Raw genomic sequence first — 18,211 nt, 5'->3', positions numbered from 1 at the left:
GGGGCAGGGGGCGGGGCAGGGGAGGTGTCCTTGCCTGCGCGGGGTGGGGCGTAAGGGCACGCTCTTGCCGGTGTCCAATGGGAGGTCGCGCTTTCCTGCCTCCAGTCCACTGGGGCTGCTGGGGGTTATGGTTTGTAGTGTAGCCCGCGGCGGGCTGTCTCCTTACGCTCTCTGGAGTTGAGCAGCACGCGTATTTTGTGGTGGGTTGGCCTTGTCCAGCTTTGCTCCCCGCCAGAACGCGGATACGGCCCTGGTCTGCCAACCTTGAAAACGCCTTATTTTCCGTTAGTATTAAGGAAACGGAAGGGAGCCTACTCCATCCTAAGCCTTCCGGGGCGGGGGCTTTTGGCCCACACAGGAGCCTTGCTCCTCATCCTCTTAATCCTGGAGTGTAGTCCTATTGCCCAAGATCCAAGCATAGGTGCGAGTGATAGGATAGAAAAGCAGTAGTCAGGGAGGCTCGTCCCCTTCTTCTGATGGGTTTCCAAGTTAGGCATCCCCAGCTCAAGAATACCAGGTGGGTATCATCCATGTTAAAGTTTCAGTAGCTGTATCTATGAAGGAAAATCCACTCAGTTTCCACAGGGCCTGGATAGCTCTTGGGCAGTATGGCCAGTGGTGACTTGTGCAAAATCACAGAGGAACTAGAAGGTATCTTGCAGCTCACAGCTAATGTTTTTCAAATGGCCAGCTGCTCCATGCTTCTAGGTGGATTGTCTACTTTGTTGAAAATGCTTGCTGGTTCCAGCCACCTGGTATCTCTGTTACTGGACCCTCAGCCTAAATTCAACATCATAGGGTCAAATAAGTCTGCCGCAAGAAAAGCTGTAAATCATTCTAAAATAAAGACTTAACTGTAGAGAAAAGAGATTGTTGGATTAAGTTACCTTTTCATTTTTTCAGGCATCTTGTTTGGAAGTCATTCTTTCAGTCAAGAACTGTACGAAGCATCTGTTGTGTGCCAGGCACTGTATCAGGTGCTGGAGATATAGGAACTTGAACAAAGCTGATAAACTCTGCTGCTGTAGTGGAGATGGGAGTGGGAGCAGTTACTAAAGCCAAACAAATGAAATAAGCAGTCTCTGCTAAAATGAGTTGTTTCTGTAAGGAGGGAGATGGAAAGCTGTTTGAAGGGCTCTGAACAGAATAATATCACAGCTTCCCTGTAAACAGGATCACTCTTGCTGCTTTGTGGAGAATTGGCTGAAGGTGGACAAGGAAAAAGCAGGGTAGCTGGTTAGGAGACTGCTGCAGTAATACAAGCACAGAAGGACTTTTACCCTTGTGGTCACAGTGGCAACAGGAGACATGGACTGGGATGAGGGGAAAGAGGGAAGAATATGGGACAAGCAATTTTGTTAGAAGCAGCAGGAGCTCAGTTTTGCGTAGGTTATTTCTGATGCCTATGAGATGAGATGTGGAGTTGGCAGTTGGTTACGTTAGAGTTCAAGTAAAGGTCAGGGTTAGAGATGCAATTCTGGGAGGCATCAACATATCACTGGTGCTGGTATTTAGAACCATAGGCCTGGAGTTCCCACGTGGCTCAGCAGGTTAAGGGTCCAGCCTTGTCACTGCTATAGCTCTGGTTACAGCTGTGGCTCAGGTTCGATCCTGGAACTTCTACATGCCACAGGTGTGACCAATAAATAAAAAAATTTAAAAAGCCAAAGGCCTGGATGAGATGACCTAGGGTATGAAGGAGTGAGCATGGACAGAAGAGCAGAGTTCCAGCCCTGAGCCCTGGGACACACCATCTTTGAGATTTCACAGAAGAGGAGGAGCATCTACACAGAACTTTGGCACTTTGACTTTGCTTCCCAAACTGGGTCATTATTGGTGGATTTCTCATTTATCAGATAGTACTTTATCCTCTAAAGAGGTAAGTAAAGTTAAGAAACTTATTATTTTTGGAGTTCCCGTTGTGGTACAGTGGAAACAAATCCAACTAGGAACCATGAGGTCGTGGGTTCAATCCCTGGCCTTGCTCAGTGGGTTACGGATCCGACGTTGGCCATGAGCTGTGGTGTAGGTCACAGATGCAGCTCGGATCCTGCATTGCTGTGGTTCTGGCATAGGCCGGCGGCTACAGCTCCAATTCAACCCCTAGCCTGGGAACCTCCATATGCCACGGGAGCGGCCCTAGAAAAAGCAAAAAGACAATAAAATAAAATAAAATAAATGAAAAGACAAAAAATTTCAACTCACATTTAAAAAAAGAAACATTATTTTTGCCTTATGCCCAACTCCTTGGGAAATAATAATTGCTACCCTTTATCACAACTCTGTGCCTGGTATTGCACTAACACTTCATTGTCTCATTTAATCTTCACTATAACCATGCGATAGTCCCTTTTATAGTTAAGGAAACCAAAGCCCAGAAAGATTAACTTGCCACAGCTGGAAAGTAGAGGTTGTGGGGGCTTCCAACCCAGGTCAGTCCTACTCCAAGGTTCATGCTCTTGACTACTTTCCCCTTTTCCTTTTCCTTAGGGTGATTATTAAGGGTTTTCGGAAGAAGCATCTGGATTTTTTTTTTAACTTGTGCCCATAGTATGTGTAAGTTTGTTTATATTGCCTAAGACCAGGAAATATGAGCTATTTAGAATAGTTGACACAGAACAGCACGCTCACCTGGAATGGGAAGTACAATGTCCAGCTGCACAGGTGGATTAGCTCACTTTTTAGCCCCTAAATCCTTACTCAGCAAAGAGGCAAACATTGTGCTGCCTGTGGTTCATTATTGCCTTGGTCTCATTTGGGGCCACAGCTCTTGAGCATCGCAAGTAGGGACAAAATGAGAGACAAAAACCAGGAGAAAGGGTTCCCATTGTGCTCAGTGGTAACAAACAAACCCGACTAGTATCCAAGAGGATGCAGGTTCAATCCCTGGCCTGGCTCAGTGGGTTAAGGATCTGGCGTTGCCATGAGCTGAGGTGTAGGTCTCAAACTCGGCTCAGATCCTGCATTGCAGTGGCTGTGGTATAGGCCTGCAGCTGCAGCTCTGATTCAACCCCTAGCCTGGGAACTTCCATATGCCACAGGTATGGCCCTAAAAAGACAAAACAAAGCAAAGTAAAAAAAACCAGGAGAGATGCAGATGATTCAAAGGCCACAGATGAAATTTTCCAGCAGAGCAGGAAAACAGCTGCCTTACCCAGAGCTGTAAAGTAATGAAGGCAGGAAGGAAGTCCTCTTCAAAATTTCCAGGGAAGGACTGAATATTCTTTTTTTTTTTTTTTTTTTTTTTTGGCTTTTTGCTATTTCTTGGGCCGCTCCCGCGGCATATGGAGGTTCCCAGGCTAGGGGTTGAATCGGAGCTGTAGCCACCGGCCTACGCCAGAGCCACAGCAATGTGGGATCCGAGCCTCATCTGCAACCAACACCACAGCTCACGGCAACGCTGGATCATTAACCCACTGAGCAAGGGCAGGGACCGAACCCACAACCTCATGGTTCCTAGTCAGATTCGTTAACCACTGCGCCACAACGGGAACTCCTGAATATTCTTATTATTAGATCAGACTACTTCATATTATATAACCTTCTATTTGTATGAGGGGTAACTGCTGAAGATACTGAAAGAGTCATTAAAGGATTTGCCCTGAGTCACACAAGCAAGATAGCAATGGGGCTGGGAACAGATCCCAGTCTCAGGACATAATCAGGATATTTTGCTTTAGGTACAACCTCTTCACAGGACCTCAGGTTCTGTTTTTTCTTTTTCTTTTCTTTTCTTTTTTTTTTTTCTCTTTTTTGCCTTTTTATCCAGGGCTGCACCCATGGCATGTGGAGGTTCCTAGGCTAGGCGTCTAATCAGAGCTGTAGCCACCCGCCTACAGCAACTCAGGATCCAAGCCACGTCTGTGACCTACACCACAGCTCACAGCAACACTGGATCCTTAATCCACTGAGCAAGGCCAGAGATCAAATCTGTGTCCTCATGGTTCCTAGTTGGATTCGTTAACCACTGAGCCATGACAGGAACTCCTCTTTTTCTTTTTCTTTTCCTTAGGGCTGCATGTGTAGCATATGGAAGTTCCCAGGCTAGGGGCTGAATCTGAGTTGTAGCTGCCAGCCACAGCCACAGCCTCAGCAATGCTGGATCCAAGCTGCGTCTGTGACCTACATCACAGCTCATGGTAACACCAGATCCTTAACCCACTGAAACAGGCCAGGGATCAAACTCGAATCTTCATGGATACTAATCAGGTTTGTTAACCACCAAGCCACAACAGGAACTCCACCACCTTAGGTTCTAAAATGTCCCCTCAAACTATGAAAGAAAAAAGATCTGGGGAAGGACAGAAGTCTTTTTCTTTTCTTTTTTTGGTGGAGTAAAAGAGATTTATTGAATACACTGCTAAGGGAAACAGCAGGCAGGATGAGAGAGTTGGTCTGCCCCCAGGACGGAGGTCTTGTTACTTTTGGTCCAGTCCCAGCTAGTCCTCACTACTGTTGTGGTGGAGATGACATGCGGGGTCTATGAAAATCATAGCCTAGACAAAACAGAAAGCTGAAGTTTTGAGAAGCTCCTGACCTGGAGGTTCTGGGTAGCTTGCTGTTTGTGGCAAAGCCCAAGGCATGAAGCAGGATCATATAGAGCAGCAGCCATCATGGAATTGACATGTATTACTATTTCCAAAAGACCAAGATTTATTCCTTGGAAATTCTTTTTTTTTTTTTTTTTTGTCTTTTTGTCTTTTTGTCTTGTTGTTGTTGTTGTTGTTGCTATTTCTTGGGCCGCTTCCGCGGCATATGGAGGTTCCCAGGCTAGGGGTTGAATCGGAGCTGTAGCCACCGGCCTACGCCAGAGCCACAGCAACGCGGGATCCGAGCCGCGTCTGCAACCTACACCACAGCTCACGGCAACGCCGGATCGTTAACCCACTGAGCAAGGGCAGGGACCGAACCCGCAACCTCATGGTTCCTAGTCGGATTCGTTAACCACTGCGCCACGACGGGAACTCCTCCTTGGAAATTCTGTCAACAAAAAGTGACTTTTAGAAAGTTTTTTGACAGTCAATAGGTGGATTGAAACAGAGGGATTTTTGTTTTTGCTTTATTTTTTGGCCACATACACGACATATGGAAGTTCCTGGGCCAGGGATCAAATTCAAGCCACAGCTGTAACCTACACCACAGCTGTGGCAATGCTGGATCCTTAACCCACTGCATCACAGCAGGAACTCTTAAACAGAGTTTTAAATAACAACCTTATGACACTGTTACAAGTAGCCACAACAGTTTGCTCTGAGAGTGTCCTAGGATCAAGTGTTAGCCAGAAGTATATGGGGTATAGGGCTACTTGCTTGGCTAAGGAGATGCAATTCTTTCACATGACAGTGGTGCTATCTGGTAGAGCTGATGTGCTTGAAAGCAAGAGTGAGACTCAAAGAAGCCCTGAGGTCACATGGAGACTGTCAAGACTGATCAGGTATGTTAGAAAACTTTAAATTTGTCTTCTATGGGGATCATTTCCATGGGGTACAGATTCTGATTTTGGAGCATAGCCAGGATTTTTTTTAAAAGATATTTCTGTACCAACAAGAACATAGGAGATCTTCTTGGCTTAAACTCTTATAATATGGCAGGATTCATGAGAGCAAAAGCTATATAAATGGGAGTTCCCATTGTGGCTCAGCAGTTAATGAACCTGACTAGTATTCATGAAAACTTGGGTTCGATCCCTGGCCTGGCTCAGTGGGTTAAGGATCTGGCATTGCCGTGAGCTGTGGTGTAGGTTGCAGACGCGGCTTGGATTTGGCACTGCGGTGTAGGCCGGTAGCTATAGCTCTGATTCGACCCCTAGCCTGGGAACCTCCATATGCCTCTGGTGCAGGCCTAAAACACACGCACGCGCACACACACACACACACACATATAAAGGATAGTTACTCTAAGGGAGAGAGCCTGTCCTCTTGGGCTCATGAAGAAAATACTGAGTGATCTGTGGAAACTTGGAGAGACTTCTCTCTCCTTTCTAGGAGAATGGATAGTTAAGGAATTGGGCATTTTCTAACATGTTCTTACCTAAAAGGGAAGAGAAAGCTCCCCTGAAATTATGTGCAAGGGTCCAATAGCTCTGTGCAAAGCCATACCTGTAAAAGGCCACAGCTTTGTCACCATGTCAGTCATGGGCCAGTGCTGTGTTGATGGCTCTAAGTGGCAGCTGTCTGAGACTATGAGAAAAGCCCAGGGGCAGAGCTCGCCCCCCAATTCCAGTGTACGATTGAGATGGAGACAGGACACTGCATTGGGGTGCTTGGAGCAGCAGGGAGAATCAAAGGCATGATTTCAGACTTTTCCTTCATTCCTAAACTGTTGGGTGAATTAACCATGAGGTTATGAAGTGATATAATTCCTCCAGAGAAACATGAGCAGTGTCATTAATGGTTAACACCTAATTTTATTTCTTTAAACTGTTCTCCAAAAATAAAATTGATGGGGGAAGCTCCGTTTTCCTGTTTTTATCACTTTGCACCTAGGAAATTACATATGTTTGTAGGAATGGTTCCTTGCCCTGGCAAATGACCTTGGAAGTTTTTAAAAAGGCATTGATGCCTGAGCCCCAACCCAAACCAATTAAATCAAAATCCCTAGGGGTGGTATCCAGGCATTTTTTTTTTTTTTTTTAAAGTTCCCCAGGCCATCCTATGTGTAGAGTTGAGAACTACCATTCTAGAGACTCATACTTATATATTAAGACATGGCTAAAACGATTTTTTTTAAAAGCAGCAATTGGTGTGCCTACACCCTTTACAGCTGGTGGGGGCCGGGCTCACTAGCGACATTTATTCATCCCCCAAACTTGCACTGACCTTCCACAGTAAGTGGAGGAAACAACGCCAACGTCCCTGTCTTTCCCTTGAAATAAACCTCTTACTGGCTCGGGCGGAAGGGCTGAGAAGTCTGAGCCTGCAGTCCACCTGGGGTTTGGGTAGGTGCCTGGGATCGTACGGGACCCTGGAGAAAACAGTGTGATGAGGCACCCCCGCCCCAACCCCCAACCCAGGCTCTGCCGGGACCTGGCGCCCCGCCCCATCCTGCAGCGGCCATGCACTGCGGACTACATTTCCCACAATGCATCCCGGGGGCGGGCAGGGCCAGGCCCAGCGACTAGAGCCGGGCCTCGGCCGCGAGAGGCCAGCGAGGGCTGTCTTCTTGAGCCGGCGAAGGGCAGTGGGGGTGGGGGCGCGGCGGTCCGCGCTGTAGCCATGTCTGCATCCGCAGGGGGCCGTGGTCCCACGAACCTGAGCCCCCAGTCTGGGCCCAGCCGGACACCCATGCCCTCCTGGGGGTCCGGCAAAGAGCAGTGACCAGCCTTCTCTGTGCGTCCTGCCCCCACCTCCCAGAGAAACAGGTGAGTCCGACTGCCAACCCACGTGGCCTGGGGAACCGAGAGACTAAAGAGCTGTCATCTTGGGAGGGAGGAGCTTGAAGACTGCCCCCCCTCCCTCGGCTGCCATTTGCGGTAGGAAGACTGTGTCTCTCTGGGGTTCCTTTGCCGGTTGAGGTCCATTAGCCGGTTGGCCCCCAGCTGGGAAATACAAAAGGCGAGGCCTGGAATTTATCCTTTGGCTGGGAGGGCAAAGTCCTGTAAGGGCAGTAGCCAGGTAGTAACACCCTCTCCCCACTCCTCAATGCACACACTTTCTGTGGGCAGAGTGCTCTCAAAGATTGACAGAAGTTGACTGTGGGCTGAGCAGGGAAGCTCCTGAAAGATCTTGGGGCTTGAGACTTTGCTCTCAAGGGTGCCTTGGCTCATAGAACAAGCTACCTCTTGTACCTGGGTGAGCCACCCATTCTGGGCTCAAGTTTGCTGGGGGAGGGTGAGCAGCCTTTGTCAGAAAGGGGAGTGGCCACCAGCAGTGACAAGTTCCAAGCCATACTCTCAAGCACGGAGTTGGCATCAGCACAGCCTTACCTGGACCCTGTCTGCCACATATTCATGCAGCCTGGCACCAACATCCCAGATAGACCACTCCTCAAAGGGTGAAGGTGGGATGGAGCACTATCTAAGCAGGAAGAGGAAGCAAGAGTGATAGGGAGCCAGTGGGAAGGGCTCTTGAAAGGCCCTCCCTCCCTCCAGGCCAGAAGGGCTGATTGAGCTAACTTGTTTGGTGACATTGCTCAAAGGCATAGCCAAGCACTTATAGGGAAAATAGTAAGCCCTGAGGGCTTCTAGAGAGGCTGAGAAGGGCCCCGGAGAGAGTATCTGGAACTGGTTCCCAGAGACCTCTCTTGCTTAACTGCTTCAGGCCTTAGGGGCTTTAGCCACACAGGTTATGGCTCCTGTTCGGTTTGGGTAGGTATTGCTGTGAGTCATTCACCTTCCCTGCCTAGGTTCCAAATTGTCCAGAAAACTATTTGCTTCATCAGGACTTTTGGCTGGATCCCTAGATTGGCCTTGGGGATGTTGAGGTTACTGCATGATATCAGGTGGCAGGAGAACTCCTAGAAAGGAGGCATCCACTAGCCCCAGCCAGCTGAACTTGCCCTCACTTCATGCAGGTGCCATGCTAGGTACTACTCAGTCATGCTGGTCTAAGTCACCTGAAGCCCACAGGGATCAGTGGGTAGTGTGCTATAGACCTTGTTGGGTCTTTGAGCCAGAGGCACAAGGCCACAGAGCAGGGCCATGTGGTAGACTAAGGAGTTCAACTTGGAAGAGACAGCAAAGACCCAATGGTCTGTTCCTGCAACAGGATGAATAGCCAGTTAGTTTAGAGGAACTCCCAGCTCTAGACCAAAGACATCTCTTTGTTTCAACATCACAGATAGGTCATTTCAGGCCAGAGCCCACTTGGCTTCATGAGATCAGAAGTACATTTTCCCAGGCCAGTTTACTCAGGGCCTGGCTCGGGGTGAGCAAGCTCTCAAAGGACTGATTTACATGGCAGAGACCACCAGACCTGTGTATAAGCGCAAATACACATGGTCTAAATGTTAACTAAAAATAATCATGGCATGCTAAAGACAGCTGGGTATGGAGTTCCGTGGTGGGTCAGCAGGTTAAGGATCCAGCATTGTCACTGCTGTGGCATGGGTTTGATCCCTAGCCTCCGAACTTCTGCATGCTGTGGGCCTGACCAAAATAATTACATAAATAAAGCTGAGGAGTTTCCATTGTGGCTCAGTGGTAACAAACCAAACTAGTATCCATGAGGATGGGGTTCAGTCCCTAGCCTTGCTTAGTGGGTTAAGGATCTAGCATTGACATAAGCTGTGGTGTAGGTCAGACACAGGTTGGATCAGGCATGGCTGTGGCTGTGGCATAGGTTAGCAGCTGCAGCTCCAACCCCTAGCCTGGGAACTTCCATGTGCCCAAATGCAGCCCTAAAAAGAAAAATATAAATAAATAAATAAGTGCCTACTCTATGCCAGGGTAACCAAATTACATGGATTATCTCGTTTAGTAATCTACAATCCAATGAATTGTTGCTATCATTAGCCTCTTTTTGTTTTTGTTTTTGTTTTGTCTTTCTAGGGCCGCACCTGCGGCATATAGAGGTTCCCAGGCTAGGGGTCCAAATGAGCTGTAGCCACCGGCCTGCTCCAGAGCCACAGCAGTGCAGGATCTGAGCTGCATCTGTGGCCTACACCACAGCTCACGGCAACTCTGGAGGCCAGGGACCAAACTCGAATCTTCCTCATGGATGATAGTTGGGTTCATCAACCGCTGAGCTATGACAGGAAATCCTTTTTTTTTTTTTTTTTTTTCTTTTTTCATTAGTCTCATTTCAGAGGTGAGAAAGCTGAGACATAAAATCAAGCCAGGTTAATCCAGGTGTGTCTGACTCCAGAGCCAATGTTCCTGAGCACCTGGCTACTACCAAGGACAAATCTTCCCCATAGGCAGTAGTCTCCCTAGTCTACACTGGAGCTGCGTGTTTTTGTTTGTTTGTTTATTTATTTATTTTATTTTATTTTTTTTGTCTTTTTGCTATTTCTTTGGGCCGCTCCTGCGGCATATGGAGGTTCCCAGGCTAGGGGTTGAATCGGAGCTGTAGCCACCGGCCTACGCCAGAGCCACAGCAACGCAGGATCCGAGCCGCGTCTGCAACCTACACCACAGCTCACGGCAACGCCGGATCGTTAACCCACTGAGCAAGGGCAGGGACCGAACCCACAACCTCATGGTTCCTAGTCGGATTCGTTAACCACTGCGCCACGACGGGAACTCCTGTTTGTTTATTTTTTGGAGCTGGGTGTTCTTTGAGGATCTCTCACCTTTCTCCTCTGAAGTTATCTATCTGGCAAAGGTTAGTTAAAGTCTTCCTGCATGTGGAGCTGACATGCAGAAATTTGCAGCAGGTTGCAGGGTGACCTTCAATGTAGAAAAAATAAAGCGGGGCAAGGAATATAAGAATTCAGGGTATTTCAGGAAGACCTCTCTGATAAGGTCCACTGTGGTGTTGCAGTAGCTATTTTGGCCTGTTGGGATTGTTCTTCTTGGTCTTAGTCTTAGTCTAAGGGGAGACCTTTCTGGATGCCTCTTCAAGTTCCTGCTGAGGACATGCAGCTTCTTAATTACTCTTGCCCTTTGTCAAACAAGGTGGCCCACCACTTGGTCTTCTGGGCTCTGACCCTCGCTGGGAAGCATCACTCCTGATTATCCTGATGGACAGGATTGGTGGCCTAGAAGATCCCAGAAGGTAGATGTTCTCCCATCTACCTCTGTGGGGGGTGACGCTGTTGATCAGTGGTACCCAACCCCACTTACTCTGTGGTGCTCCAGAATCAGTATAGGAGTGGCCTCCGGCCCAGTCTCTGGCCCTGGCTCCCTGTCTGTCTGTTTTGCACACTGACTTCTATAAAAGATTAACTTGAAGCAGGAGTTCCCGTTGTGGCGCGGTGGTTAACGAATCCGACTAGGAACCATGAGGTTGCGGGTTCGGTCCCTGCGCTTGCTCAGTGGGTTAACAATCTGACGTTGCCGTGAGCTGTGGTGTAGTTCGCAGATGCGGCTCGGATCCTGCGTTGCTGTGGCTCTGGCGTAGGCTGGCAGCTACAGCTCCGATTAGACCCCTAGCCTGGGAACCTCCATATGCCACGGGAGCAGCCCAAGAAATGGCAAAAAGACAAAAAAAAAAAAAAGATTAACTTGAAGCAAAGATTCCAGGAGTTCCCTGGTGGCTCTGCGGGTTAAGGATCTGATGTTGTCACTGCTGTGGTGAGGGTTCAATCCCTGACCCCGGGAACTTCCACTTGCTACAGGTGCAGCCAAAAGAAGATAAAAGAAAACCAGTTCTTTGGGTATAAATGCAGGAGCTGCCTGATCAGAACTAGGGGAGGGGTGGTCAGAGAGAGTGTTCTTGGACACAGGTAAACTGGGGCCAGACATGCTAGTGATGGTGACTCTCTCCTTGAGATCACTCTCATGGTTTCAGAGCTAGTAAGAGACTCTGCTCCAGGAGGGCAGGGACAGGGTCTGCATTGCTCACACCTATACCAGTCCCTCCCAGGCCCCTGGCCTGCCTGCAGTGCCTGCCTCATGAATTTCTGACTAGTATTTGCTGCCCTTCTAGCCCATCCTGCTACATCTCTCCCGTAAAGCGATCAGTGCTTCAGATGGAGCCCCTCTCCTCTGGATTGTACATTACCTGCCAAGTGAAGACCCTTCAGCTTTAGAGGGAGCCTCAGAGGCTGACCCCAGGTGAGCCATCCAGATTTGTTATCCCTGACATCCACTCATGGCCACCTCACCTGGCCCTGAGGCTGCAGAAGGACTAGGAGATCAGGCTGAGTCTGTCCTCAGTGTCTATCAAGTGGGTACTGAGAACTGACTTGTCACTGTTTATAATTGGAAAGGCAAGCCCTGGTGCCAGATTCAAAAGGTACAGAATCCAAGCCACAGTTGTGGCAATGCCAGATCCTTAACCCACTGTGCGGGGCCGGGGATTGAACCCACACTGCCACAGATACAAGCCAGATTATTAACTCATTGAGCCACAGCAGGAATTCCTCAACTCCGTTTTTTGTTGTTGTTGTTTTTTGGTTTTTGGGTTTTTTTTTAGGGGTCCACTTGCAGCATATGGAAGCTCCCAGGCTAGGGGTCCAATTGGAGCTGCAGCTGCAGGTGTATATCACAGCCATAGCAATGCCAGGTCCTTAACTTCTTGAGTGAGACCAGGGATCAAACCAGCATCCTAACCAACACTATGTCAGATTCTTAACCTGCTGAACCACAGTGGGAACTCCGTTAACTCAGTTTTGAATGGAGAAATGTTCATGGTAGGATGTACGGTGGAAGATACCAGGATACAGAATGGTTTCAATTCCTAGTTCCAGCGCTTCTTTCTTGTTGTGATATTGAGCAAAGTATTTAAACTCTCTCAGCCTCAGTTCCTTTATCTATAAAGCTAGTCTGAGCAGAAGTGCCTGCCTCAGAGAGGAATTATCAGGATTAGATAAAAATCCATATAAACCTAGCATGCTACTTTGGCATTCAGTGTTAGCTCTTATCAGTTTGGAAAAAAAATGTATTTTGTTTTTGGTTTTGCTTTTTAGGGCCACACCTGTAGCATATGGACATTTCCAGGCTAGGGATCAAATCGGAGCTGCAGCCTCTGGCCTACACCATAGCCACAGCAACAGAGGATCCAAGCCGTGTCTGCGATCTAAGCCACAGCTGGTGGCAATACTGGATCCTTAATGCACTGAGTGAGGCCAGGGGTCAAACCCACATCCTCATGGATCCTAGTTGGGTTCATTAATGCTGAGCCACAATGGGAACTGCCCCCAAAGATTACGTTTTATATACATTTTTTAAACAAAAGACTAGAAGGAAATACACTAAAATGTGAACAGTGAGATTCTGAATGGCGGGAAAATAGTGACTTAATTTTTTTTTTTTTCTTTTTAGGGTCACACCCATGGCATATGGAGATTTCCAGGCTAGGGGTCAAATAGAGCTCTAGTTGCTGGCCTACGCCACAACCACAGCAACGCAGGATCCAAGCCGTGTCTGCAACCTACACCACTACAACCAACGCCAGATCCTTAACTCACTGAGTAAGGCCAGGGATCCAGCCCTCAACCTCATGGTTCCTAGTCTGATTCATTTCCATTGCCATGACGGAAACTCCATGGCTTATTTCTTTAAGCTTTTTTGTATTTTCCAAGTTTTCTTACAATGAATAAATACCATGCATTCTTCCTTTTATTATCAGAAAAAGAATAGCACACTTCATTTTTAGAAGGGAGTACGCAGAACCATTCCCCAGAGGTTTGAGTTAGCTGGGTCCTGGTCAGGGATGCTTTCCTGTACTTAATCACTGTTAATTATACCCATGAACCCTGCCAGTGGCACCTTCCCCTTTACCCTCAATGATGCCTTTGTTTGCCCTGCAGGAGAGCTCAAGGGATGGCCGCTGACATGCAGAGGAAGAGAAGCAGCGAATGCCCTGATGGCATGTTGGCTCCTTCTGATGGGCAGAGTGTGGAGAGGGCTGAGAGTCCCACACCAGGACTGGCCCAGGGAATGGAGCCAGGTATGGGCAGGGTGCACAGCCCCAGCCACCTGAAAGGTAGAGCAGCCTCCAGGGCAGTCAGGCTTCCCATCCACTCTTGTGTTCCCATTTATGCCTGCATGTGTTCACTCACTCATTGGATATTTGTCATGCGCCAGGGGTTCTGCAGGGATCCAGGCTCAGTCTGCACCCTACCTTTCTTTCCATTTGATGTGGTGCCACTTGCCCTGTGCTGTCTGGCTGCCAGTGGAGTTTTCCTCCTATACCCTGGGTCTGCAGATACCTCCCTGACTCCTTCTTCCTCCATCAGCTCTCACAAATGTCACCTCCTCACAAGTGAGGCCTGCTCTGACCATGGTCTGTACAGAACAGTAGTTATTGTGTAATTTTGTTTGTTTATGTATATATTCCCCATCACTCTTGTCCACAAGATTTTGAGCTCTTTGAGCAAAGAGTGGTTGTATTCCCGATGCCTGGTGCAGTGCTGAACTCATAACAGAGACTCAGAATGTATCTGTTGAACTCTTCTGTCAAAACAAACAAAAAAAAAAGAATGAAAGGAAGAAGGAAAGAAAAGAAAGAAAGAAAAGGAAAGAAAGAAAGAAAGGTAGATAGATGGATAGATCAGTAAGGAAGATGGACATGGTCCCTGCCTTGGGAGAGCCACAGGCTAGTGAGGCTATTGCAGTGGAGGCCGTTAGGAGCTGTGGGTCTCTGCTGAGGGCCAGGGAGGCCTCTCCCAGGGAGGGAGATTCGTTGAGCACAGGAGGTATATTCCAGGCACAGGGCAAGGTGCTGGGCATTACAGTAGTGAACACCAGCTTCCTGCCTTTGAGGGGGAACCCAATATGCAGTTGGGGAGAAGGGCAATAACTGATAAGGGCTCCAAGAGAAATCAAGGAGGGGGTATGATTGAGTGCCTGGGGTTGGGGGTCAGTCGATGGGGACAACTGACATCTTTGCTGAGAGCTGAAGTGTAACGGAGAGTGGGTGCGCAAGGAGGCGGGAGTGCCTTCCAGGCAGAGGGAACAGGAGATGCAGAGGCCCTGAGGTAGGGGAGGGTGTCCGAAGAGCAGAGGGGTGAAGGCCAGTGTGACTGAGGTGAGCAAGGGCTGTGAGATGAGAGCAAGAGAGGCAGACAAACAGCAGCCCCCAGCACCACAGCCTTGAGGAGTTTGGGTCTTATTTCCAGTGTGATGGGAGGAGATTGGTGGGTTGTAAGTCACAGAGAGGCATGATGTGTGGTACACAGTAGAAGGAGGGAACACTGGCATGCCTCCTCAGAACAGATGGTCAAGCTTGAGTGCTCTATTAGGCACCTTGCTGGGGAGGTGGTCTGCCAGCAGCTACTGCTCTAAACACCAGTGCTTTTGGCTGGCAGGTGCCGGGCAGGAGGGTGCCATGTTCGTCCATGCCCGTTCCTATGAGGACCTGACTGAATCAGAGGACGGGGCGGCTTCTGGGGAGAGCCCCAAGGAGGGTGCTGGGGGTCCCCCACCACTGCCTACAGACATGCGCCAGATCAGCCAGGACTTCAGTGAGCTGAGCACCCAGCTGACAGGTGTCGCCCGAGATCTTCAGGAGGAGATGCTTCCAGGAAGCTCTGAGGACTGGCCGGAGTCCCCAGGGGCAGCCGGGCGGCCGGCCACAGAACCCCCAAGGGAGGGCACTGGTGAAGGGGATGAGGAAGAAGCTGCTGAGGCATGGAGACTGCACCAGAAGCATGTCTTCGTGCTGAGTGAGGCGGGGAAGCCTGTGTACTCCCGCTATGGGTCAGAGGAGGCACTTTCCAGCACCATGGGTGTCATGGTGGCCCTGGTGTCTTTCCTAGAGGCTGACAAGAATGCCATCCGTTCCATCCATGCAGGTGAGCCACCTGGAGGAGGATGCTGGGAGGTATCCCTGGCCAGGGTTAATTCATAGCAGGTTTTGGACTCCTAAGGACTAGAGGGCTGGGATGTGCCCTGTGACCAAGGATAGTACCTCCACCTCACTGAGCCCCAAGTTATCATCTGAACACAGGCTAACAACATTGACTTGCCTTAGGGGGCTGTTGTGAGGGCCACAGGTGGCTCGCACATCAGCTTCGCACTCAGGTGGGAAGCCTGGAGAGGTAACCAAAAAAACCCAGGTCTTGAGTCCCACCCAGCTCTTGCCACTTAGCCCAAGGAAGTGTGTTTTCTGAAGTGCTTCCTGCATTCACAGCTGGTCCCAGTCTGTGAAGCAGGTGGCAGAAAAGGGGAAAGTGGGAGATAAGGGGCCTGTGGCCATCTGTTTTGTTTGTTTGTTTTGGGGGTTTTTTTAGGGCCACGCCCCCAGAATATGGACGTTCGCAGGCTAGGGGTTGGATCAGAGCCATAGCTGCTGGCCTGTGCCACAGCCACAGCAACACCAGATCTGAACCACATTTGCAGTCTCCGACGCAACTCACCTATGCCACAACTCACCGCAACACCGAATCCTTAACCCGCTGAGGCCAGAGATTGAACCCGAATCCTCATGGATACTAGTCGGGTTCTTAACCCGTGGAACCGCAATGGGAACTCCCTGGGCATCTGTTTTTCTTTCATCATCCTGAAGCCCCCTCTGTGTTCACAGCTCTGAGGGAGGGTGGAGAGGGTGTGGAAGGCGCAAGTTGCACAGGAAAGTCGGCTCTGCGGGTGCTGGGCCGGGCCGGTATTGGAAGCTGATGCTAACATTACCACATGTCCCCCATCAGATGGCTACAAGGTAGTATTCGTGCGCCGGAGCCCGCTGGTGCTTGTGGCGGTGGCCCGCACGCGGCAGTCGGCACAGGAACTGGCGCAAGAGCTGCTCTACATCTACTACCAGATCCTGAGCCTTCTTACCGGCGCACAGCTGACCCACATCTTCCAGCAGAAGCAGAACTACGACCTGCGGCGCCTGCTCTCGGGCTCGGAGCGCATCACCGATAACCTGCTGCAGCTCATGGCAAGAGACCCCAGTTTCCTGATGGGGGCGGCACGCTGTCTGCCCCTGGCAGCGGCGGTGCGCGACATCGTGAGCGCCAGCCTGCAGCAGGCGCGTGCGCGCAGCCTCGTCTTCTCCATTCTGCTAGCGCGCAACCAGCTGGTAGCGCTCGTGCGCCGCAAGGACCAATTTCTACACCCCATCGACCTGCACCTGCTCTTCAACCTCATAAGTTCTTCCTCGTCCTTCCGCGAGGGTGAGGCCTGGACGCCCGTGTGCCTGCCCAAATTCAACTCAGCTGGTTTCTTCCACGCACACATCTCTTACCTGGAGCCTGACACGGATCTTTGCCTGCTGCTCGTCTCCACCGACCGCGAGGACTTCTTTGCAGTTTCCGACTGCCGCCGCCGCTTTCAGGAGCGCCTGCGGAAGCGCGGAGCCCACCTGGCACTGCGGGAGGCACTGCGCACGCCATACTACAGTGTTGCCCAAGTGGGCATCCCCGACCTGCGACACTTCCTTTATAAGTCGAAGAGCTCGGGACTCTTCACCAGGTGAGGGAGGGCCTTGGGGACACTGCCTGAGGTAGGCAGGGCGTAGGGTCGGGGGGCGGGGGCTGATGGGGCCTGAGCACTGATGCAGCCCTACCTGAAGGTGACAATCCCTCTGGAAGTGGACCAACACAGCTGTGTCTCATTCAGACAACAGGAACCAGACCTCCATCACCTTACTCCCCATCAGCATACACTTCTCTACTTCAGTCACTCCCAGAAGGCCCTGAAATACCCAATACACTCAGAAAAGGAAGAGAGAACAGAAGTCTCCTGGGTCTTTTGCCCTGGAACAGCTGTGCCTTAGGGGGCATTTTGGTCCAGCCCAGGATGCAGAACTCCACTTCCTCCTCCAACAGAGGGGCTGGGGCCAGATAAGGCAACTTCTTTTACCCTTTTTGGTCCAGAGGGTTCCCAGCTCACTGGCCCTCAACTTCAGACCTGTCACTCTCTCTAGGACACCTAAACTCAGATTGGCTTCTCTAAGGGAGAGTCAACAAAGATGCCATGAATTTGGGGGAAAGGCGAGGACAGGGCTCCAGTCCGGGTGGGTCCAGCTTTATCCTGGAGAGTCTTCAGTGGTGGGGAGATGGTGCCTTGTCCTAGGGGAGCATTCAAAGGGTAAGACACATGGTGGAGTCTCCCTGGCTAGGAATAGGTGTTTTCTGGATCTCCAGAGAGGCCAGTGGAAGTCATTCCTTTGCGAACCCACTCCCCCATCTCCAGCCCTGAGATTGAGGCCCCGTACACCAGTGAGGAGGAGCAGGAGCGGCTGCTGGGCCTCTACCAGTACCTGCACAGCCGGGCCCACAATGCCTCCCGCCCACTCAAGACTATCTACTACACCGGCCCCAACGAAAACCTCCTGGCCTGGGTAAGGCGGCCCCGGGATGGGCTGGGCTTCATCGGGGTCCTGGGCAAGAGCCACGAGGATTTTCTAACCTGGATGACCACCCTGTGCCCCCTCCTCCAGGTGACAGGCGCCTTTGAGCTCTACATGTGCTACAGCCCCCTGGGGACCAAGGCGTCAGCCGTCAGTGCCATCCATAAACTGATGCGCTGGATCCGCAAAGAAGAAGACCGTCTCTTCATCCTCACACCCCTCACGTACTGATAGAATATGTGTGGGCTCAGCCCTCCTAGGCACACTGGGCTATGGAAACTGTGGGAGCCTCCAGGTGGGGCTGGCCTCTCTTGCCCAGGCAGCAGGCAGGGACTGTGGGTTGGTGTGTGCATTAAAGTGCTCTGGGGAAGACA

At 50.4% G+C, this 18,211-nt stretch overlaps 1 protein-coding gene across 1 annotated transcript; it reads left to right on the top strand.

The window, feature by feature from the left end:
- Positions 7,209-18,211, top strand: MON1A (MON1 homolog A, secretory trafficking associated). Its single transcript, NM_001243701.1, is given in 7 exon segments — positions 7,209-7,360; positions 11,529-11,656; positions 13,354-13,493; positions 14,854-15,339; positions 16,192-16,957; positions 17,681-17,828; positions 17,928-18,211. Coding segments are annotated over 5 exon segments (1,668 nt in total). The 5' UTR covers positions 7,209-7,360; positions 11,529-11,656; positions 13,354-13,366; the 3' UTR covers positions 18,069-18,211.

This window comes from Sus scrofa, chromosome 13 (assembly GCF_000003025.6).
Source record: "Sus scrofa isolate TJ Tabasco breed Duroc chromosome 13, Sscrofa11.1, whole genome shotgun sequence".
NCBI classification, from domain to species: domain Eukaryota; kingdom Metazoa; phylum Chordata; class Mammalia; order Artiodactyla; family Suidae; genus Sus; species Sus scrofa.
This window is presented reverse-complemented; position numbering and strand designations above follow the sequence as displayed.